The 23,825-nt window shown below is 44.7% G+C and overlaps 1 protein-coding gene across 1 annotated transcript in view; it reads left to right on the top strand.

Moving 5' to 3' along the window:
* The first annotated feature begins 602 nt into the window (after nucleotides 1-602).
* The window catches only part of LOC115165642 (G patch domain-containing protein 8-like), a 62,661-nt gene continuing 39,438 nt past the window's right edge, over nucleotides 603-23,825 (top strand). The window contains exon 1 of the mRNA XM_029718902.1: nucleotides 603-729. Within this exon, the coding sequence (XP_029574762.1) occupies nucleotides 607-729 (123 nt within the window). The 5' untranslated portion in view covers nucleotides 603-606. The remainder of the gene's footprint in view (nucleotides 730-23,825) is intronic.

Below are 23,825 nucleotides of genomic sequence, written 5' to 3'. Positions count from 1 at the left end.
ACTAAACCGTCTGGAATCTATCAATCTATCAGGAAAATAACATTTTTTTCTTCTTCAAGAGAGACTCCAAGGGCGCAAGGCACCTATCAACAGCATCTAACTCTGCTCGAGCCATTCTTAGTGCCATCAGATACCGCCACACTAAACACCCTCGCCTCTCCCCAGAACTGAAAGGAGAGAGAAAGGAGAGAGGGATAGTTGAGAGAGGGGAAAGGGAAGAAGGAAAGAGTGATAGAAATATTAACTATTCTGTACCAGGAGCTAGATTTCTCATTTTACTAGAACATTGGCATGGCAACCACGGGCATCAACAGGCTACATATCCTACCACCCTGACTATTTAAGCGACCCTCAGTGCATTACTCATGCTTCCTTCTGTAAGCAGCCTGAATAATTAATGTAATAATAAAGAAGAAACACTTTTTATTGAAGTTCCATTTTCCTTGAGGAGTACCTGAATATCCTCCCCTCGACCTAGGTCGGACTCGGACTGTGAGAAGGGACAGTTGACTCTGCTTCACCTGGTGAAGAGTCCGGTAAACCGGACCGACGTCCGCACACACTCAAGACCCCTGCGCATGGGGGATTACGGCCCCACGAGGTCGGATGTCGTGCAGCACGTGCTATTACCTGGTCATCAGCTCCACACACCTGAGCAATGGCCACTTCCGGCGTGTAAAGGGTGTCTTCAGGGGACCGCTCTGTCGCACGGCCTCCAGCCAATCACCGGTAATGTACCTGTGTGTGTGTTTATGTGTAAAATGCCAAGCCTGCTAAGAGACTTTGGTGCTCAGGTGGAACCGTATTTCTCTACACATGGTGGTGCTGGCAGATTATCCTTCTAAGGGATCAATCGAAATTTAGGCAATTGTTACCTGGAGGAAAATGGGGGAGGGCCATGCTTTTTCAGTTTCAGTCAGCTGGAGTGTTTAGTATTTATTTTTTTTATCCAGGGGAGGGTCATGTAATTTGTAAACGATTAAATGTAAGCATTTGTCAGAATTGTGGAATGTATATACGACTATGTGTAACTTTAGTGTACAACCCTGCTCTCTCTCTCATTCTCCACGCTTAGCCCACCTGTGTGGGCATTTAGCGTTTGCCTTTCCATTGGCTGTTTGATCAGTCCCTCTTTCTGTTTGGCGTATCCAGAACTTGGGCGTGTGGTGTATCTGGCGAATAAAATAGTGTGTGTAGTGACGACGTAGGGAACTAGCGCGCAACAGAAATGTGTTCAAAACAACTGGAAACTCTGAAATCTCTGACTTCCAACTTCAATGCGATCTCTTCCGACTTCAGATTAAGAATGGTCATCAAACTCTGAATTCAAAGTCGGAAATGATGGCATCTTTCTAAAGCTTAGACTTTCCGACCTAAAGATTACTGACGTCATGATTTTACCTTTTTTTACATGAGTTCCCAGTTGTTTTCAAACCACCAAAAAACAAGCATGGTGCCGCACAATTAAGCAAGGGACACAATTAAGCAAAGGATCTTCACACTAATATATAGGTTTCTTGCAGTCTCTGTCCGTGGAAGAGAGCCTGGAAAAGTTAAATGGAATTTTGGAGTTGATAGATGGTTCCTCAGTGCGGAAAAAAAGTCAATAGATGAAATCTGGTGTTGGAGGAGATGCTACAGAATGGAGAGGATATCCATCCATGTGGATGGCTGGATTATCTGGATGCTTACGAGTTGTTCTCCTTTTCTTTTTGAGCGATATGTTTATCCTAGGCTGCCTGTTAATTCATATAAATCTGATTAGTAAAAAACTATTTCACTGTGTAAATTCCTTGGGTAAGCCTGTAGGCTTGCATTACTATTCAGAAGAATTCCTCTTTAGCTCTTGGAGTCCCAGGAAAAGCTAGACTAGGCCTACAATAAGTTGCTGTACACTTATTTCAAGCATTTTATTTACTACTACAGCTTGCTGAATGTAAAATACAGAAGCCAAAAGAACTGGGGTGCATTCATTATTCTGCATTCATTATTCAAAATATTTCTTAAATGGAAGTTAACGAAACGAGAAGGGACCTACCTGAATTTGTTCAATAGAAACTCTTGCTTTGCTTTGTTTGCTTCTGTTTGGTTATAAACGGCAAACCGTTTCTGTAATGAATGCGCCCCTGGCTGGGGAATGAGAGAGAGAGCGTGCGATGGTGTGATCAAAATACACCATATGAGTAACCTGCTAATGTACCTTTCTGGATCTTGTACTCAGTGAGAATAGACCCATAACTGATCCAAATGGTTGGATAATCCGGACTGGGCTGTATGGTACTCCCTGTAAATATCTCCATTCTTGTCAACAGTGAAGAGGCGACTCCGGGATGCTGGCCTTCTAGGCAGAGTTCCTCTGTCCAGTGTCTGTGTTCTTTTGCCCATCTTAATCTTTTATTTTTATTGGCCAGTCTGAGATCTGGATTTTCTTCGCAACTCTGCCTAGAAGGCCAGCATCCTGGAGTCGCCTCTTCACCGTTGACGTTGAACGGGTGTTTTGCGGGTACTATTTAATGAAGCTGCCCGTTGAGGACTTGTGAGGCATCTGTTTCTCAAACTAGACACTAATGTACTTGTCCTCTTGCTCAGTTGTGCACTGGGGCATCCCACTCCTCTTTCTATTCTGGTTAGAACCAGTTTGCGCTGTTCTGTGAAGGGAGTAGTGCACAGCGGTGTACAAGATCTTCAGTTTCTTGGAAAGTTCTCGCATGGAATAGCCTTCATTTCTCAGAACAATAATAGACTGACGAGTTTTAGAAGAAAATTCTTTGTTTCTGGCCATTTTGAGACAGTAATCGAACCCACAAATGCTGATGCTCCAGATACTCAACTAGTCTAAAGAAGGCCAGTTTTATTGCTTATTTAATCAGGACGACAGTTTTCAGCTGTGCTAACATAATTGAAAAATAGTTTTCTAATGCTCAATTACCCTTTTAAAATGATAAACTTGGATTAGCTAACACAACGTGCCATTAGAACACAGGAGTGATGGTTGCTGATAATGGGCCTCTGTAAGCCTATGTAGATATTGTCACGTTCGTTAGAATGATCGGACCAAGGCGCAGCGTGAGTAGCGTTCCACATAATTTATTACAAAGTGAAACGTAATGCAAATACAAAACAAATGAAGAATAGACGAACCGTGACTACAATACAACTATACATAAACAATATCCAATAACCCCCCAGTGAAAAACAAGCTACTTAAGTATGATCCCCAATTAGAGACAACGATTACCAGCTGCCTCTAATTGGGAATCACACCAATCACCTAAACATAGAAAAACTAAACTAGAACCCCACATAGAAAATAACAACTAGAATAACCCCCTGTCACGCCCTGACCCACTCTACCATAGAAAATAAAAGCTTACTATGGTCAGGACGTGACAGTACCCCCCCCCCCAAAGGTGTGGACTCCAAACGCAAAACCTGAAACAACAACAAAAAAGGGAGGGTTAAGGTGGGTGTCTAGTGTCGATGGCAGCTCTGGTGCAGGATGAAGAACCCTCTCATCCCGCGGATCCTCCTGCATTGGAGGCGGTTCTGGTGTGGGAAGAAGAACCCTCTCATCCTGCTTATCCGCCAGCATAGGAGGCGGCTCTGGTACAGGACGACGAACCCTCTCATCCTGCTCAGACCGTCGCTGGAGACTCTGGACCGCAGACCGTCGCTGGAGACTCCGGTCCGCGGGCCCTCTCAGGAGGCTCCGGACTGTGCGCCCTCTCAGGAGGCTCCGGACTCTGGGCCCTCTCAGGAGGCTCCGGACTCTGGGCCTTCTCAGGAGGTTCCGGACTGTGGGCCTTCTCAGGAGGTTCCGGACTGTGGGCCATCGTTGGAGGTTCCGGACTGTGAAACGTCGCCGGAAGCTCTGGACTGGGAACTGTCGCCGGAAGCTCTGGACTGGGGACTGTCGCCGGAAGCTCTGGACTGGGGACTGTCGCCGGAAGCTCTGGACTGGGGACTGTCGCCGGAAGCTCTGGACTGGGGACTGTCGCCGGAAGCTCTGGACTGGGGACTGTCGCCGGAAGCTCTGGACTGGGGACTGTCGCCGGAAGCTCTGGACTGGGGACTGTCGCCGGAAGCTCTGGACTGGAGACTGTCACCGGACTGGGCAGGCGCACTGGAGGCCTAGTGCGTGGAGCCGGGACAGGTGGCACCAGACTGGTGACACGCACTTCAGGGCGAGTGCGAGGAGCAGGCACAGGACGTACTAGACTGGGGAGGTGCACTAGAGGCCTGATGCGTGAGACCGGTACAGGTGGCATCAGACTAGTGACATGCACCTCAGGGAGAGTGCGAGGAGGAGGCACAGGACATACCGGACTGGGAACACGCACTTCAGGGCGAGTGCGAGGAGCAGGCACAGGACGTACTAGACTGGGGAGGCGCACTGGAGGCCTGATGTGTGGGACCGGTACAGGTGGCACCGGACTAGTGACACGCACCTCAGGACGAGTGCGAGGAACAGGCACAGGACGCACCGGACTAGGGACACGAACTTCAGGGAGAGTACGAGGAGGAGACACAGGACGTACTGGACTGTGAAGACGCACTGGAGACCTGGTGCGTATAGCCGGCCTCAATTGTACCGGAACTTTAACACACTTCTCAGGACGAGTACGGGGCGCTGACACAGGTGGCATTGGATGACTAACACGCTCCTCAGGGCGAATGCCGTGCATACTATGCCAAACCAACAGCTCTCTCTCTTCACTCTCCTCCAATTTATCCAACAATTCCTCAAACGTCTCTAAATCTCCCCTCCGTTCACTTTCCTCCAATATCTCCTCAACGGACTCTAACTCACCCCAATATTCCTCTTTGCTCTCTGACTCGCCCCTTGGCCTTGCCGACCAACCCATGTGCCCCCCCTAAAATATTTTGAGGTTGCTTCTTGGGCTTGTGTCGTGGCCGCGAACCCTGTCGTCGTCGCTGTCCTTCCTTCACCGCTTGCATCTCCCGCCATGGAAGGCGATCCTGTCCTGCCTGAATTTCCTCCCAAGTCCAGGATCCCTTCCCATCCAATATCTCCTCCCAAGTCCAGTATGTTCCACACTCCTGGTCACGCTGCTTGGTCCTGGTCGGATGGGATATTCTGTCACGTTCGTTAGAATGATCGGACCAAGGCGCAGCGTGAGTAGCGTTCCACATAATTTATTACAAAGTGAAACGTAATGCAAATACAAAACAAATGAAGAATAGACGAACCGTGACTACAATACAACTATACATAAACAATATCCAATAACCCCCCAGTAAAAAACAAGCTACTTAAGTATGATCCCCAATTAGAGACAACGATTACCAGCTCCCTCTAATTGGGAATCACACCAATCACCTAAACATAGAAAAACTAAACTAGAACCCCACATAGAAAATAACAACTACAAAAAACCCCTGTCACGCCCTGACCTACTCTACCATAGAAAATAAAAGCTTACTATGGTCAGGACGTGACAGATATTCCATAAAAAAATCAGCCGTATCCAGCTACAATAGTCATTTACAGCTTTAAACAATTGATCAGTTGATTGACAGGTGTAGGCTACTGTAGAATGATAAACTTTCATGTATTTTATTCAAAAGCTCTGGCAGGGCCAGGTAAAAATATTTCCTAAGGGAGAGAGCCATCCATTTTCATTTCAAAGAGGTCCGATTACCTCCAGGTATCCTCAATTTCAATAACGTTCAATCCCTAACCTTTCAGAGTATCCTCCTAACCTTTCCTTAATGCCAATGTAGCCTTGGTCTCTGGATTAGACTGGGGGGGGGGGGGTATTTGGGCATGCTCCAAGGGTCTCAAGCAATTCACACATTATTTATGAGTTGTTAATGTGAGATGAGACGAACTGGCAGAGCTGATGGAAGAGAGGAGCAGCTGCCGTGTGAGTGTGTGTTTACTGTTCCTATTACCAGGCTGACATGTTCGGTCTGATAAGAGGGTGTCATGAGAGAACAGAACCACTGTCTTCTACAGCAGGGTCTCCCAAACTCGATCCTGCATGTTTTGGGTCCTGTCCTAGCACTATACAGCTGATTCAAATAATCCAAGCTTGATGATGAGTTGGTTATTTGAATTATTTTAATAATGTGTGTGTATGTGTGTGATGTAAAGTTTAGTTAACAAACTATGCAGTGCGTGGAGTCTTGTCGTTCTTGAACAAGTCTTTAACAAAGTCTTTAACAGTTGAACCAACTTGTGAAGTGGAGTCCTGAGGCCGTATCTAAGTTGTGTTTCCATATATACATTATTATCATCATTACTTCAGAGCTCCTGTAGCATCATCACTGGTGTGTCATTGTTCCAACCTTCATTACCACTATAAAGCTTACTTTCCTATAGTTATCTGAGGCCTGAGGGTTTAAGAGCAGCGGGGGAAGAGGGGGAGTGAGGAGAAAGGAAGTAAAGAGAGTTGGAGAAAGAAGAGGGGGAATTAGAGAGGGGAGAGAGGAATTCTCTATACCTCTCAAGGCAAGGGAGTCCTTACCCCTGCAGCTCTGCGCTCTCTCTCTCTGAGAGAGAGAGAGAGAGAGAGAGAGAGAGAGAGAGAGAGAGAGAGAGAGAGGTTTGTCAGCACAACGCAGTACCCATTTTGTTCATTGCCTTAAAGTGGCCTGATGTGGTTATTTCGACTGCATTTCAGCATTTAGACTATTTATTTTACCAGGTGAGATTTCAGTAATATATCTACAACCTGGGGAATAGTTACAGGGGAGAGGAGGGAGGATGAATGAGCCAATTGGAACCGGTGCACTATTGGATTACTATAGCAGCACACCGCCATATCGGCTGCCGTCACTTATATGGCAAGTGTCCAATATTGAGTTGCTTATAGCCAGTTAGTCACCAGGGGTCCGAACAGTGCTGTAGGAGGACATTAGTGGTGATCAGTAGAACACTTTGTGGTGGTCAGCACTGAACCAGTCTAGCACTGATGTGGTGGAGCAGGGTCTCACACACACACACACACCATTAGGTCCCACCGAAAGCATTTCAGACTGGCACGTCCTGGCACGTATTGTGCTGAATACCAAACTGCCGCTGCTAAACTTTCAGACAGTCACAGTTCTGCTGTTTCAGCCTATTACTGGTATGCAGAAAATATGTGTGTGTGTGTGTTATACTGTGCTATATCATTACTGGTGTTTCATCTGATGTCTAACATAGCAGTGAAATATACCTGTACATCAAAGCAAACCAGTGGAATAGATACTGTAACTAGAAATCACACACAAACACAGACACACACACAAACAGTTTTAAGATGGCGCCGGAGAAGAAGGTTGACATTTTACGTGTTCCTATCCATCTGTGTTTTTTTGTTCGTGTCTTTGCGTTGTTTTTAACTTATTTCTTAACTTAATGCTGCTGCTACCATCTCTTATGATCGAAAATAACTTCTGGACATCAGAACTGCGATTACTCACCTCGGACTGGTGGAATCTTTTTTTTTCCTTTAACGAGGCCGAAGAGCCCGACGTGAATGACATACTGCTTTCCCGGGAACAGGCCCAGATCCCCGTCATTTACGTGAAGAGAAGGCGGAGAAAAAGTGGCCGGAGGGCGGGCTTCCTTCTGACAATTCGTAGGTGATCGAATAAACCCTCACTGCCTTCCATTCTGCTAACAAACGTGCAATCTTTGGAAAATTAAATCGATGACCTACGCGGAAGATTAAACTACCAACAGGACATTCAAAACTGTATTATCTTATGCTTCACGGAGTCGTGGCTGAACAACGACATTATCAACATACAGCTGGCTGGTTATACGCTATATCAGCAGGATAGAACAGCGGCGTCTGGTAAGACAATGGGCGGTGGACTATGTATTTTTGTAATAACAGCTGGTGCACGATATCTAAGGAAGTCTTGAGGTTTTGCTCACCTGAGGTAGAGTTTCTCATGATAAGCTGTAGAACACACTATCTACCTAGAGAGTTTTCATCTGTATTTTCGTAGCTGTCTACATACCACCACAGACTGATGCTGGCACTAAGACCGCACTCAATGAGCTGTATTCCGCCATAAGCAAACAGGAAAACGCTCACCCAGCGGCAGCACTCCTAGTGGCCGGGGACTTTAATGCAGGGAAACTTAAATCGGTCTTTCCATATTTCTATCAGCATGTTAAATGTGCAACCAGAGGGAAAAAAACTCTGGACCACGTTTATTCCACACACAGAGATGCATACAAAGCCCACCCTTGCCCTCCATTTGGCAAATCTGACCAGAATTATATCCTCCTGATTCCTGCTTACAAGCTAAAATTAAAGCAGGAAGCACCAGTGACTCGATCAATAAAAAAGTGGTCCGATGAAGCAGATGCTAAGCTACAGGACTGTTTTGCTAGCACAGACTGGAACATGTTCTGGGATTCCTCCGATGGCATTGAGGAACACACCACATCAGTCATTGGCTTCATCAATAAGTGCATTGATGACGTTGTCCCCACAGTGGCCGTACGTACATACCCCAACCAGAAGCCATGGATTACAGGCAACATTCGCACTGAGCTAAAGGCTAGAGCTACCGATTTCAAGGAGTGGGACTCTAACGGAAGTTTATAAGAAATCCCACTATGCCCTCCAACAAACCATGAAACAGGCAAAGGATCAATACAGGACTAAGATTGAATCATACTACACCGGCTCTGACGCTCGTTGGATGTGGCAGCGCTTGCAAACCATTACAGGCTACAAAGGAAAGCACAGCCGAGAGCTGCCCAGTGACACGAGCCTACCAGACAAGCTAAACTACTTCTATGCTCGCTTCGAGGCAAATACCCTTGAAACATGCATGAGAGCACCAGCTGTTCCGGAAGACTGTGTGATCAGGTCAACATTCACAAGGTCGCAGGGCAAGATGGATTATCAGGACGTGTACTGCGAGCATGCACTGACCAACTGGCAAGTGTCTTCACTGACATTTTCAACCTCTCCCTGTCCGAGTCTGTAATGTCAACATGTTTTAGGCAGACCATCATAGTCCCTGTGCCCTAGAACACTAAGGTAGCATGCCTAAATGACTACCAACCCATAGCACTCACGTCTGTAGCCATGAAGTGCTTTGAAAGGCTGGTCATGGCTCACATCAACACCATTATCCCAGAATCCCTAGACCCACTCCAATTTGCATACCGCCCTAACAGATCCACAGATGACGCATTCTCTATTGCACTCCACACTGCCCTTTCCCAGCTGGACAAAAATAACACCTATGTGAGAATGCTATTCATTGACTACAGCTCAGTGTTCAACACCATAGTGCCCTCAAAGCTCATCAATAAGCTAAGGACACTGGGACTAAACACCTCCGTCTGCAACTGGATCCTGGACTTCCTGACTGGCCGCCCCCAGGTGGTAAAGGTAGGTAACACATCCACCAAGCTGATCCTCAACACCGGAGCCCCTCAGGGGTGTGTGCTCAGTCCCCTCCTGTACTCCTGTTCACTCATGACTGCACGGCCAGGCACGACTCCAACACCCTCATTACACAACAGTGGTAGGCCAACAAGTGTAGGCCTGATCACTGACAATGACGAGACAGCCTATAGGGAGGAGGTCAGAGTCCTGGCCGTGTGGTGCCAGGACAACAACCTCCACCTCAACGTGATCAAGACAAAGGAGATGATTGTGGAGTACATGAAAAATTGGACCGAACACACCCCCATTCTCATCAATGGGGCTGTAGTGGAGCAGGTTGAGAGCTTCAAGTTCCTTGGTGTCCACATCACCAACAAACTAACATGGTCCAAGCACACCAAGACAATCATGAAGAGGGGATGACAAAACCTATTCCCCCTCAAGAGAGTGAAAAGATTTGGCATGGGTCCACAGATCCTCAAAAGGTTTTACAGCTGCACCATCGAGAGCATCCTGACTGGTTGCATCACTGCCTGATATGGAAACTGCTTGGCCTCCGACCGCAAGGCACTACAGAGGGTAGTGCGTATGGCCCAGTACATCACTGGGGCAAAGCTTCCTGCCATCCAGGACCTCTATACTAGGTGCTGTCAGAGGAAGGCCATAAAAATTGTTAAAGACTCCAGCCACCCTAGTCATAGACTGTTATCTCTGCTACCGCATGGCAAGCGGTACCGAAGCGTCAAGTCTAGGTCCAAGAGGCTTCTAAACAGCTTCTACCCCCAAGCCATAAGACTCCTGAGCATCTAATTAAATGGGTACCCAGACTATTTGCATTGCCCCCCCCCTCTCTTTTACACCGCTGCTCCTCTCTGTTTATTATCTATGCATAGTCACTTTAATAACTCTACCTACATGTACATATTACCTCAACTAACCGGTGCCCCCACACATTGACTCTGTACCGGTACCCCCCTGTATATAGTCTCGCTATTGTTATTTTACTGCTGCTCTTTAATTACTTGTTACTTTTATTTCTTATTCGTATTTGTATGTATATTTTTTTAACTGCATTGTTGGTTAGGGGCTCGTAAGTAAGCATTTCACTGTAAGGCCTACCAAAGGCGATGCAATTAAAACCGTAATGAAACCTGTTGTTTTCGACACATGTAACTAATGAAATTTGATTTGATTTGAAACACATACAGACAAGAGCGCACAAATGCACACACCTCTGATCCAAGTGTGCGGAATAAACAGAGCTCTAAACACTTCCCTCTTCAGCTGTCAATCATACTACTGCAAAGATAGAGAGAAATGGGTAGGGGCAGCAAAATAAGGGGTTAGGGGCAGCAGAACTGTGACTGTGTCTGAAAGTTTAGCAGCGGCAGTTTGGTATTCAGCACAATACGTGCCAGGAGGTGCCAGTCTGAAATGCTTTCGGTGGGACCTAATGGTGTGTGTGTGTGTGTGTGTGTGTGTGTGTGTGTGTCTGAGAGAGAGAGAGAGAGAGAGAGAGAGAGAGAGAGAGAGAGAGAGAGAGAGAGAGAGAGAGAGAGAGAGAGAGAGAGAGAGAGAAAGAGGTATGAATGTGTGATTCTCTGACTCAGATAATTACATTTTACAGAGTTTGACATTCAGTTCAGTCATTGTTAATATTTGATTTGGGCAGACTAATGAATTCATTACGGTTAATTGCATCGCCTTTGGTTGATACATGCAAGTGTAATATCAACACTGTGCCCATGCAACAGGACCACACAGGCAAGCAGGCAGGCAGGCAGGCAGGCAGGCAGGCAGGCAGGCAGGCAGGCAGGCAGGCAGGCAGACACACACACACACACACACACACACACACACACACAGGGAGACAAATACAGTCTGGGCACTGAAATCTAAACTCAGACTAAAGGACAGTCTGATCCAGACGCACATTCAGGCTACTCTGGTGATTGAGTGCCTATATGGAGTTGTAGTAATGAAGTCGTGAACACACACACACTAACTCTCTCTCAGGTTGCCCACCTCTCTCCCTGCGGATTAGAGGCAGCTGTTTGCCTTAATGGTCATGACTGATCTGCACGTTTGATAATTATTAACATACACACCGAAGTGATTGGAGAATTTGATAATTACTAACCATCTGGAGCCCCATTCTAGCTAATCACCTAGAAAGAAAGAGCGAGAGAGAGATATGTGTAGAGGGAGGGAGAGATCTTAAAGGGAAATGTCACCGCTGGGGTGTTTTTTCAGTCTCCCTACATAATTATGAGTGATGAGGGTGTTTCAGACATAATTATGCACTATAGCGGAATTTTTTTATTTTTGCACCGGGAGAGTTCAAACAATGACGTCCTTGGTTGATTGAGCCTGCTGTCTGATCTAAAAATGAGTAGCAATTTTTGTGGACTTTGTGTTTTGCCGACTGCACGATCGCGCTAGCTGCGAGTAGATATGTTTGTCCTTGTTAAATAGTGCCATTGGACTTGTCTTAACTATGTTCCTATCTGCCAGGACATTGCTGGATATCTAGGTTGACAAATTTTACCTTGCTTTTTAAAGGTTACAGCCCTACTTCCTTGTTCCCACCCTCTGTACAGGTTCATGGGAGGTATGTTACCGTGCACTGCCTATCCGAGATTGCTAAATAATTAGCTACAATGGCTGCTTCTGATGATTCCTTTTTCCAAGAAGAGCTGGAGAACACTTTTTGTTGTTATTTTACATAGGAACATACAGGCTTTATGACTTTATGACTATTAGTCTTAGAGTAACTATACCTGTGTGTTGTAGCTGGCTGACGTGTGTCTGTGAGATTTCTCGTATTCTACACCATGCTGCTACAGTAGGAATACAGACAGTACACAACGATTGCCCATGCTTGTCTAATAGTGTTTACGTCTTCCTCTCACAGACAATACCGCTTGGATACAAAAAAGTTAATGACCATTAAAAGGATCAGTCCCTTTTTTTCAATTTTCGCCTGAAATGACATACCCAAATCGAACTGCCTTTAGCTCAGGCCCTGAAGCAAGGATATGCATATTCTTGGTACCATTTGAAAGGAAACACTTTGCAGTTTGTGGAAATGTGAAATTAATGTAGGAGAATAACCCACAATAGATCTGGTAAAAGATAATACAAAGAAAAAAAACGTTTTTTTGTAGGTTTGAAATGCAAGAGAAAGGCCATAATGTATTATTCCATCCCAGGTGCAATATACATTTTGGCCACCAGATGGCAGCAGTGTATGTGCAACGTTTTCGAATGATCCAATGAACCATTGCATTTCTGTTCAAAATGTTGTATCAAGCCTGCCCAAATATAACTAATTTGTTTATTAATAACTTTTTATGTTCAAAATTGTGCACTCTCCTCAAACAATGGCATGGTATTCTTTCACTGTAATAGCTACTGTAAATTGGACAGTGCAGTAAGATTAACAAGAATTTAAGCTTTCTGCCAATATCAGATATGTCTATGTCCTGGGAAATTTTCTTGTTACTTACAACCCCATGCTAATCACATTAGCCTGCATTAGCTCAACCGTCCTGTGGAAGGGACACCGATCCCGAAGTTTAGAGATGTGAAAGGTCTCATAACGACAATCTCCCCTTGTATCAAAGTTACTCAGAACACCTCACTGCACCACGTAAACACACTATATGCACTTGTCTTGTAGACAGCTTAGTGTATTGGTGATTTTGTTTTCTGAAGAGGGTATTGTGCTTTCATAAATACCTTTGGCTGTCCTGACTTGTTTCAAAGTAAGATGATGTTGAGCTTGAGCTTATTCCAGGCTGAAAGCTTTTATCCAATGGGTCTTCAGGCTCTGTACTACTAAAGCTGATGTCAAGGCCATCATTAGCAGCAGCAACAGGATTAGTGTGTAGGACACACAGTAGTCAGTGATTAGGCAACATTTTACTACTTTGTCCCCATCAATACACACTCAAACAAGATACTATATCCACCCACACTGTTCATGTCAATAGATCATGCATACTAACCTTCACACAATACCCACCCGAACAGACACAAGTCAGTCACCCACACCATCCCCTCTTTACTAATACCTATTTTTTCCAATTTAGACTTCAAACCTTGCATGAACAATCAACTATGCCTCCATAATACAGAGAAGTTGTAGCCTACTTGTAAACACACCAACTATGACAACAAGACATGGACCATGTTTGTGCCTAGCTCCAGTTTATTCATTTGCTCATCATGGAGTCATGGAAAGATTTAGTAGATTTTCGAAGGTTCCTGGGGCCGGATTCACAAAATCTTCTTAAGAAGAAATGTATTCTTAACTGCCATTTTTTCCTTAACTATAGACTTAAGAAGAAAGTTCAGCAAAGTTGCTATTCCTCAGTAAAGTTATTGGAAATGTTCTTAAGGTTCTTCCTAAGTTTCTTCCTAAGAAAGAAGTTAGAAGAAATGGTATTCTTGAAAATAATGCTTTAGGATTTCTTCTTGGAAATGTACTTAACTTTAGGACAGGTAAACCCTTCTCTTGAGACGAATGGATACTTTTAAAACCATGAACATTTTCTTGCGCCACTGACACAGTTGGCTACCGGATATTTAAATACAGCAAGAATACAAAGTAAACATGCATTATCTAGCTAGCTAGTAATTAACAATATATTACAATATTCTAGAAGTGTTAAATAGCTAGCGCTATCTCGTTAATTTGCAAAGTAGAACTTGGCTAATTTAGCTAACGTTAACGTCGTTAGCTATTTTGGCTATAATGTCTTTACACGTTAGCTAGCTAACGTAGCTAACTAACTTACCGGTTGCGCAGTCCCTCTACCACCATCTCTATGATGGATGACACCTTCTCCTCCAGCTGGTCCACATGAATGGTCTCTCAGCTCCCTTCTTCTTAACAGCCGACTTGATGTCGGACGACTTCTTTTTTTCCGGCGTCACTGTCCCTTGCCATACCCCCAACGGCAGAGACAGACTCGGCCACTCTAGCTCCTCCTTTATTTTTGGTCTCTGCAGTGACTCCGCAGTTATCAAGTCTCCCCAACAGCAACCTTTTCCTGGCTGCTATTCAATCCACCATCACTTCAATCTCTTTTCTTGGTTATGCATTTTAGATTTTGATATAGCTAGTCTGATGGCTATAATGTGTGAAAAATGACGAAATAACCAAATCCAATCATCCCTGTCACATAGGCTTATTTATTGGTTTCAAGCACATCACTAATGTCAATGCCACATAAGAAGATACTACGAATTCCTAAGAACATTTTGAGGAATTGCATTTATGAACTATCTCGTGAACTTCCTAGTTTTTTCCTTAAGAAACCTTTTTTTCCCGTAAGTAATGTTTTGTAAATCCGGCCACTGGTGCTGAGCATGATTTTGATGCCGCTGCAGATGTTGATGGGATCCGACTCTAAATAGAACAGATAGCCATGTTAGCCTCTGTGATACTTAGTTAGCTAGCTAATGGTTAGCTAACATAGCTTGGTTAGGTTAACGTTAGCTTGCAAAGTTACAAATCACATCACCAGATAGCATCTGGCTAATTACATTGTTATGCTTTGAAATGTCTAGCCAGCATATTATGAACGCTAGCTAGCTAGATTTTGGTTTAGATAAACATGTAGTTCACTAGCTATCTAGCTAGTTAGCTATGTTACCTCAGCTCAACTTATTTTCTGCTGTGCTGATGTTGGCTGATCGGATGCCTTCCTCTTTGAAGTGAAAGGGAAAATCGATGGAATATCATCACTTTTCAACGCTCAACAACATTGCAACCCCGTCAGTTGAGACTTCAGTTCCGTTTCGAAATCCTCTGGCTGAAAGTGCTGGCTACAAACACAGAAATGTTGATATTTCTCACATCAACTGGATACACCTCCAAATCGCTATGAATTCTGGACATTGTGGTTTACTTACAGCACGGAAATGTAGCTGGCCGTTTTTACCGGTGAGATGCAGAAATACTTGTATTGGTGTGTAATGATGAAATTAAAAAAATTTACTACACGTGATATGTTAAGAACATATTAATGGACATATATAGTGAAATAGAGCAGCAGTGAAATTTCCCTTTAAGAAAATGCACTCAAAACCACAAATGAATATGGAAGGAACATAATTGGTGTACAGATAGCGAACGTGACAGTTTTAACTTCTATCTTCAAACTCCCGATCATAAATAAACCAAGGCGCAGCGTGTATGGAATTCCACATCTTTTAATGAAAATGAAACTCACCAAAACAACGAAACAGGAGAAAAACGAAATGTGATGTTCTGGGTCTGTTCACAGGCAGCTACACAAAAACATGATCCCACAATCACAGATGGAAAAAGGGCTGCCTAAGTATGATTCCCAATCAGAGACAACGATAGACAGCTGCCTCTGATTAGGAACCATACTCATAGAAACCATTAGGAACCAACAACAAAGAAATAAACATAGAATGCCCACCCCACATCACACCCTGATCTAAGCAAATAGAGAAATAAAACGGCTCTCTAAGGTCAGGGTGTAGCCCCTGCTCCGCCCGCTGATCCCTCCGCTTTTGTGTAACCGGACCGTGGATCGTCGCTGGAGGAACCGGACCGTGGATCATCGCCGGAAGCTCCGAACTGGGAACCTCCCGCTGGAGGCTCCAAACTGCCGACCGTCGCTGGAGGCTCTGGACTGCCGACCGTCGCTGGAGGCTCTGGACTGCGGACCGTCGCTGGAGACTCTGGACTGCGGACCGTCGCTGGAGACTCTGGATGCACTGGAGACCGGGTGCGTGGGGCTGGCACAGGATATACTGGGCCGTGGAGGCTCACTGGAGGTCTGGAGCGTAGGGCCGGCACAACCCGTCCTGGCTGGATGCTCACTTTAGCCCGACAAGTGCGGGGCGCTGGCACAGGATGAACTGGGCTGTGCAGGCGCACTGGCGACACAGTGCGTAGAGCTGGCGCAGGATATCCTGGACCGAGGAGGCGTACTGGAGACCAGGAGCGTTGAGCCGGCACAACCCGTCCTGGCTGAATGCTCACTTTAGCTCGGCAAATGCGGGGCGCAGGCAACGAGCGCACCGGGCTGTGAATGCGCACCGGAGGTACGGTGGGCATCACCGCATAACACGGTGCCTGACTGGTCACACGCTCCCCACGGTAAGCACGGGGAGTTGGCTCAGGTCTCAACCCTGACTCCGCCAATCTATCCTTGTATTTTAAAGACAAGACTCTCGTTAATCTAACCACACTGTCCGATTTCAAAAAGGCTTTACAGCGAAAGCAAAACATTAGATTATGTCAGGAGAGTACCCTGCAAAAAATAATCACACAGCCATTTTCAAAGCAAGCAAATATGTCACAAAAACCAAAACCACAGCTAAATGCAGCACTAACCTTTGATGATCTTCATCAGATGACACTCCTAGGACATTATGTTATACAATACATGCATGTTTTGTTCAATCAAGTTCATATTTATATCAAAAACCAGCTTTTTACATTAGCATGTAATGTTCAGAACTAGCATACCCACTGCAAACTTCCGGTGAATTTACTAAATTACTCATGATTAACGTTCACAAAATACATAACAATTATTTTAAGAATTATAGATACAGAACTCCTTTATGCAATCGCGGTGTCAGATTTTAAAATAGCTTTTCGGCGAAAGCACATTTTGCAATATTCTGAGTACATAGCCCGGCCATCACGGCTAGCTATTTTGACACCCACCAAGTTTGGCCCTCACCAAACTCAGAATTACTATTAGAAAAATTGGATCACCTTTGCTGTTCTTCGTCAGAATGCACTCCCAGGACTTCTACTTCAACAACAAATGTTGTTTTGGTTCCAAATAATCCATAGTTATATCCAAATACCTCCGTTTTGTTCGTGCGTTCAGGTCACTATCCGAAGGGTAACGCGTGAGCACATTTCGTGACAAAGAAATTCAAAATATTCCATTACCGTACTTAGAAGCATGTAAAACGCTGTTTAAAATCAATTTTTATGCTATTTTTCTCGTAAAATAGCGATAATATTCCAACCGGGCAACGTTGTATTCATTCAAAGAGTGAAAGAAAAAAATGGCAAAGTCTCGTGAACGAGCATCTCCGGACTCTCCAACAAATTGTCAGACAGGGCACTTCCTTTATGGAATCGTCTGAGGTTTTGGCCTGCCATATGAGTTCTGTTATACTCACAGACACCATTCAAACAGTTTTAGAAACGTTAGAATGTTTTCTTTCCAAATCTACTAATTATATGCATATTCTCGTTTCTGGGCAAGAGTAGTAACCAGTTTAAATCGGGTATGTTTTTTATCTGGCCGTGCAAATACTGCCCCCTAGCCCCAACAGGTTAAGGAAACTCACCAAAACAGGAGAAAAACGAAACGTGACGTTCTGGGGCTGCTCACAGGCAGCTACACAAAAACAAGATCCCACAATCACAGGTGGAAAAAGGGCTGCCTATGTATGATTCCCAATCAGAGACAACGATAGACAGCTGCCTTTGATTGGGAACCATACTCTGCCAAAAACAAAGAAATAAACAACATAGAATGCCCACCCCACATCACACCCTGATCTAACCAAATAGAGAAATAAAACGGATCTCTAAAAGGTCAGGGCGTGACAAAAACATTCTTCAAGGTTTCTCTCATTTGGGAGCTTTTCCCTGGTTCATCTCTAAAAACATGTTTTGTGTTGTTACTAACTTCTCTATTTTTCGCCATGAATCTTGTTCTGGAGGCATCTTTGCACAGTAGTCACTAGTTGGCACAGCCACAAAGTCATAAAATCTGATTTTAAACCTAACCCTTACCTTAACCACACTGCTAACCCTAATGCTTAACTTTAACCTTCAATTAAGACCTAAAAGTCAATTTTGACTTTGCAGCTGACCTATCCAGGACAAGACTCATGACAATAAAAGTCAACCTGCCCTTTTCTCCAAGAAGAAAATACCTTTCAGCTTCACATACCACATTCTTCTTTCACCTCTCTTTGTTTCCTTTGTACATTACCCCTTTCCATCCTTTTCCCCAGCGCAACGTTTTATTTTCCTAATTTTCTTTCTTCAGCCACTAGCTGTTCTCTCATCTCTCACTCCATATTGCATTTCTCCTTTCATCTCTCTGCCTCATACATTTTTTGTCAGGTCAACTGATCAGTGGTTGGACCATCCTCTGTTTTTATTTAACCAGGCAAGTCAGTTAGGAACAAATTCTTATTTTCAATGACAGCCTAGGAACAGTGGGTTAAGTGCCTTGTTCAGGGGCAGAACTACAGATTTTTACCTTGTCAGCTCAGGGATTTGATCTTGCAACCTTCCAGTTACTAGTCCAACGCTCTAACCACTAGGCTACCTGCCGTGTTTGTGTTTGCTTTGGGTGTGTGTGTGCACGCGCATGTGTGTATGTGTGTAGTTTATATTAAATCAAAGTGTTTTGATTTAATTACCGTTTGTATTTCCATATTTATGTATGAGACCAGGTCAGAGAGAACCCTGAAAGAGCACCATGCATCAATATCAACAACTCAGAGACACACACACGGGCCATTGGTCTGACATAGATATATACTGAACAAAAATATAAACGCAACATGCAACAATTTCAACGATTTTACTGAGTTACAGTTCATATAAGGAAATCAGTCTAATCTATGGATTTCACATGATTGGGCAGGGGCTCAGCCACTTGGGAGCAAGGCCCACCCACTGGGGTGCCAGGCCCAGCAAATCAGAATGAGTTTTTCCTCACCAAAGTTCTTTATTACAGACATAAATACTCATCTGTTTCATCAGCTGTCCAGGTGGCTGGTCTCAGACGATCCCGGAGGTGAAGAAATCGGATGTGGAGGTCCTGGGCTGGCCTGGTTACACCTGATCTGCGGTTGTGAGGCCGGATGGACGTACTGCCAAATTCTCTAAAACGACGTTAGAGGCTGCTTATGGTAGAGAAATTAAGCTCTTGTGGACATTCTTGCAGTCAGTATGCCAATTGCACGCTCCCTCAAAACCTGAGTCACCTGTAGCATTGTGTTGTGTGACAAAACTGCACATTTTAGAGTGGCCTTTTATTGTCCCCAGCACAAGGTGCACCTGTGTAATGATCATGCGGTTTGATCAGCTTCTTGATATGCCACACCTGTCAGGTGGATGGATTATCTTGGCAAAGGAGAAATACTAAGAGGGGTGTAAACAAATTAGTGTACAAATTTGAGAGAAATAAGCTTTTTGTGCGTATGAACAATTTCTGGGATCTTTTATTTCACCTCATGAAACATGTTGAGTTATTATTTTTGTTCAGTATATTAGAGATAGATGTTACACATAGAGATGGACAGTAGAGATAGACAGTAGAGATGAACAGTAGAGATAGACAGTAGAGATACTGTAGACAAGTAAAAGCAGAGATAGACAATAGAGATAAACCGACGATATGGGGTACATTAACAATGAAGAGAGAGTTTGGACACAGCTCTGTATTTCCCACACCACTGCAAAGAGCCTCTGGGTTGTTTTGTTGTTTTGTATGCAGGCCCATTGCCCACGTTGTGAATGTGTGTATGTGTGTCTTCTCTGGCTGTGAGGTATATCCATGTCCTGCGGTGCTGGATTACTCATTAAATAGAGAAGAACGGAGGGAGGAGAGGAAGGGAAACCCTCCAAAGATGAAAAGTATGGAGGCGGTGTGTGTGTCGTGTATGCGTATTTTGAGTATTTATACATTTCCCATCTGACTCTTGGGAAGTAGATAAAGGGCCTAGTTGCCAAACTCCAAAAGTATCCCGTTAAACATTTCACAGTCGGCCATTGTCTCCAAGCCCAGAGGCCAGGAGCAAGTAGCATCAACATAGTTCTACTTTCCTATTTTTCCTTTCTATGACTCACTATCTCTCTTTCTGTCTACGTCTCTGCTTTGTAACACATTGATTTTCTAGTCAGTCCATGGCGTACTGAATCTGTGCTGTATTAGAAGTTTACTGAGAAGAGAACGCTGTCAAATAGTTTAGGAAAATCCAAAACACATGAAAAAAATACAGAAAGACAAACGTCTCTGTTACTCAAACCTTATTAGTGCCCATTCACTGTTGTAGAAGTAGGAAGCTTATGTGTGTGTGTGTGTATATATATATATGTGTGTAGGTGTCTATGTCTAATTATGCAGTTTGTGTAGCTGTCCAGTACAACAGGTAATCAACGTGGCTTAATGCTTTTACAGGTTCCGTCTGTGCACTGATCTCTCGCTCTCTCTCACACACACACACACACACACACACACACACACACACACACACACACACACACACACACACACACACACACACACACACACACACACACACACACACACACACACACACACACACACACACACACACAGAGAGAGTCTTGCACAGCTAACCTTGAGGGGACACACAATTCAGTCCCATTCAACATCCTATTTTCCCTAACCCATTTTCTTACCCTAACCCTAACCTTAACCCAAAAACCTGACTTTAACCCTAACCCTAGCTCCTAACCATAATTCTAACCCTTACACTAATTCTAACCTTAACCCTAAACCCCCTAAAAAATAGCATTTTCCCTTGTGGGGACTAACAGAATGTCCCCAGCTGGTCAAATTTCTGTTTGTTTACTATTAGTTTACTTACAACCAGAAGTCCCCACAAGAATAGTTAAACACGTCCACACACACACACACACACACACACACACACACACACACACACACACACACACACACACACACACACACACACACACAAAGACCCACAGTATGCATGTCTTAAGTTCACTTCAGTTTAGCAGCTCAAGTTAACTTCCTTCTCAGGTAATGTGAGAATGTGTGTGTGTGTGTGTGCGTGTAACAGAAGCGTGTGATTTATGTAGATGAGTGTCGTCGTCCTTAGAGGAGGAGAATTCCCAGGCCTAACTAGTGGCTGAATGATTCATCAGTCTGGCTGCGGCAGGCATCAATAATGGATGGCATAGCAGGTCATACAGGATTCCGCGCCCTGTGATTAAAAGTGCCCCACTTCATAGCTAAACGCCTCACTTCCTCTCTTTTCCTCTTCCTGCAGGGTTAAAAACACACCTCTACACACAAACACACACACTCACACACCGCTTAACTTCCCCTTCACAGCTAATCCATCTCAGCTCCATTCATCTCACCTTAGACACACACACACACACGCAAGCCTCATGACTACCTTTCCTTCCATACAATCATCCCTTCACTTTGAAATCTGATTCTTTACAGTTAGTTCATCACAGAAAGAAAGAGGGAGAAAAGTGAGAAGGAGAGATAGGGAGAGAAAGGGAGGGAGAAGAGATGGAGTCAAGGGGGAGAGGGAGAACTGCTGGACCTTTCCCTTCTGAGACACACTCAAAGATCTCAAACGCCACCCCAACCCCCCACCCCTCACTCTCTCTCTCCCCCTTTCCCCTCTCCCCCTCTCTCTTTTTCCTTCCCCAGTTCCCCTCTCTCACTCCTTCTCCCTCTCCTCTCCCTCCCTCCCTCTCCCCTCTCCCTCTTTCTCCTTCCTCCTCCCCCTCTCTCACTCCTTCTCCCTCTCCTCTCCCTCCCTCTCCCCTCTCCCTCTTTCTCCTTCCTCCTCCCCCTCTCTCACTCCTTCTCCCGCTCCTATCCCCCCTCCCTCCCTCTCTCTCTCCAAGCTGTATGTGGGTGTTGATGTGACAGAACAAATCTGGGCCTATTAAGAAACATCACCCCTTCACCTTATACTCCACACTATACATACTAATGCACAACTACAGACACAGAGAAAAGAGAACAGGAGTGTGAGAGTGTGAGAATGTGCCTGCGTTCCTGCCTGTGTGCGTGCATTGAAATATGTTCCACATAATCGTGTTACTTTCCTGTAAAATGAGGATGTTTGATGCCGGAGATGGCATTTAGGCATAAAGTGGAGAGATGTAATGAACAAGAAAAACAGAGTGAGAGAGAGAGGGAGATAGAGAGGATGAAGAGATGGAGGTATAAAGGTGTTAGTTGAGCCAGCCTGTGGAGAAGTGTAGGGGATAGAGTGTATGAGGCGATGTGTGTAGAGACGGTCAAAAGGAGACCAGTCAGTTTGAGAAGCAGAGAGTTAAAGTATTATATTATTGTACAGAGGGATGAGCTGAAAGACTGGATGGTGAAAGAGAGGGGAAGAGTGAAATAAGATCAAATGAGGGGAGAAGCAGGAGAAAAGAAGAGAAGGGGTGAGGATGGAAGTGGAGGGGGTGAGGAGGGAGGGAGTGAAAGGGGTGAGGGTGGAGGGAGGGAGAGAATAGGGATAAAGAGGGAAAGTGGCTATGGCTACCCTTAGGGACACAGGCTGTGTGGGAGTTTAAAGAAGTGGATACACAAACATCACCCTTTCTCTCTCTCTTTAATTGGTTTGTGATGTTTTCTTAAAGCAGAGGGAGAGAAAATCTCTAATTCAGAGCATTAGTTGCAGCTGCAGAGGTACCCTCCCTCCAATACACACATCATGCAAAGCCCTAAAGAGCATAGAAAGAGCCAAGCAGCTGATCAAAACAGTACATTGAGTCACAGGAGAGAGCACACAGTTGTTTAAATGGTAGTGAGTGTTCTGTGTGTGTGTGTGTGTGTGTGTGTGTGTGTGTGTGTGTGTGTGTGTGTGTGTGTGTGTGTGTGTGTGTGTGTGTGTGTGTGTGTGTGTGTGTGATGGTATGATGGTCTTCTTGGAACTTCTGTCTTGTCCTGCGCTTTGCGTGGTCTTTCGTATGAGATAAAAAGCATACAAAGAGAGGGAAAGAGAAAGGAGAGAGAGATGAGTATGATATATGATCAAATAGAAGAATATAAGACATGTCCCATGGACTTGCTGTGTGTGACTTCAGAGAGAGAGAGAGAGAGACTGCTGTTCAGGTATTCATGTCACTCGTTTATTCATCAGTTCCTCCCTTCATCTACCCATCCGCTCCCTCCATCTCTCTTTAGGATCTGACTGTAGCAGCTGTACTGTTCTTCGTCTGTCTGAAACTGTCCTTTATGTCCTCTCTGTGTAGCTGCTATATGTCTGTGACTCTGTTCAACTAGAAAGGCCTTATGTAAGACGCTATAGTTCACTCAGTACAATAGTGCTATAGATCAGGGCTCTACAACCCTGTTCCTGGAGAGCTCCCGTCCTGTAGGTTTTCACGCCAACCCTAATCCAGAGCACCTGATTTCAATAATTAGCTGGTTGATAAACTGAATCATGTCAGTTACAACTGGGGTTAGAGTGAAATCCTACAGGAGGGTAGGTCTCCACAAACAGAGTTGGAGAGCCCTGCTATAAATGGTGGAAAGAGGAGACAAAAATAATGTTTGATTAACAATGATAAAATACAGAAGAATGGAACAGAGAGGCAGATGGGGGGGAGAGAGAGAGAGAGAGAGAGAGAGAGAGAGAGAGAGAGAGAGAGAAAGAGAGAGAGAGAATTGA

Source organism: Salmo trutta, chromosome 3 (genome assembly GCF_901001165.1).
Source record: "Salmo trutta chromosome 3, fSalTru1.1, whole genome shotgun sequence".
Taxonomy (NCBI): domain Eukaryota; kingdom Metazoa; phylum Chordata; class Actinopteri; order Salmoniformes; family Salmonidae; genus Salmo; species Salmo trutta.
The sequence above is the reverse complement of the archived record's forward strand: the minus strand, read 5'-3'. Positions and strand labels throughout refer to the sequence as shown.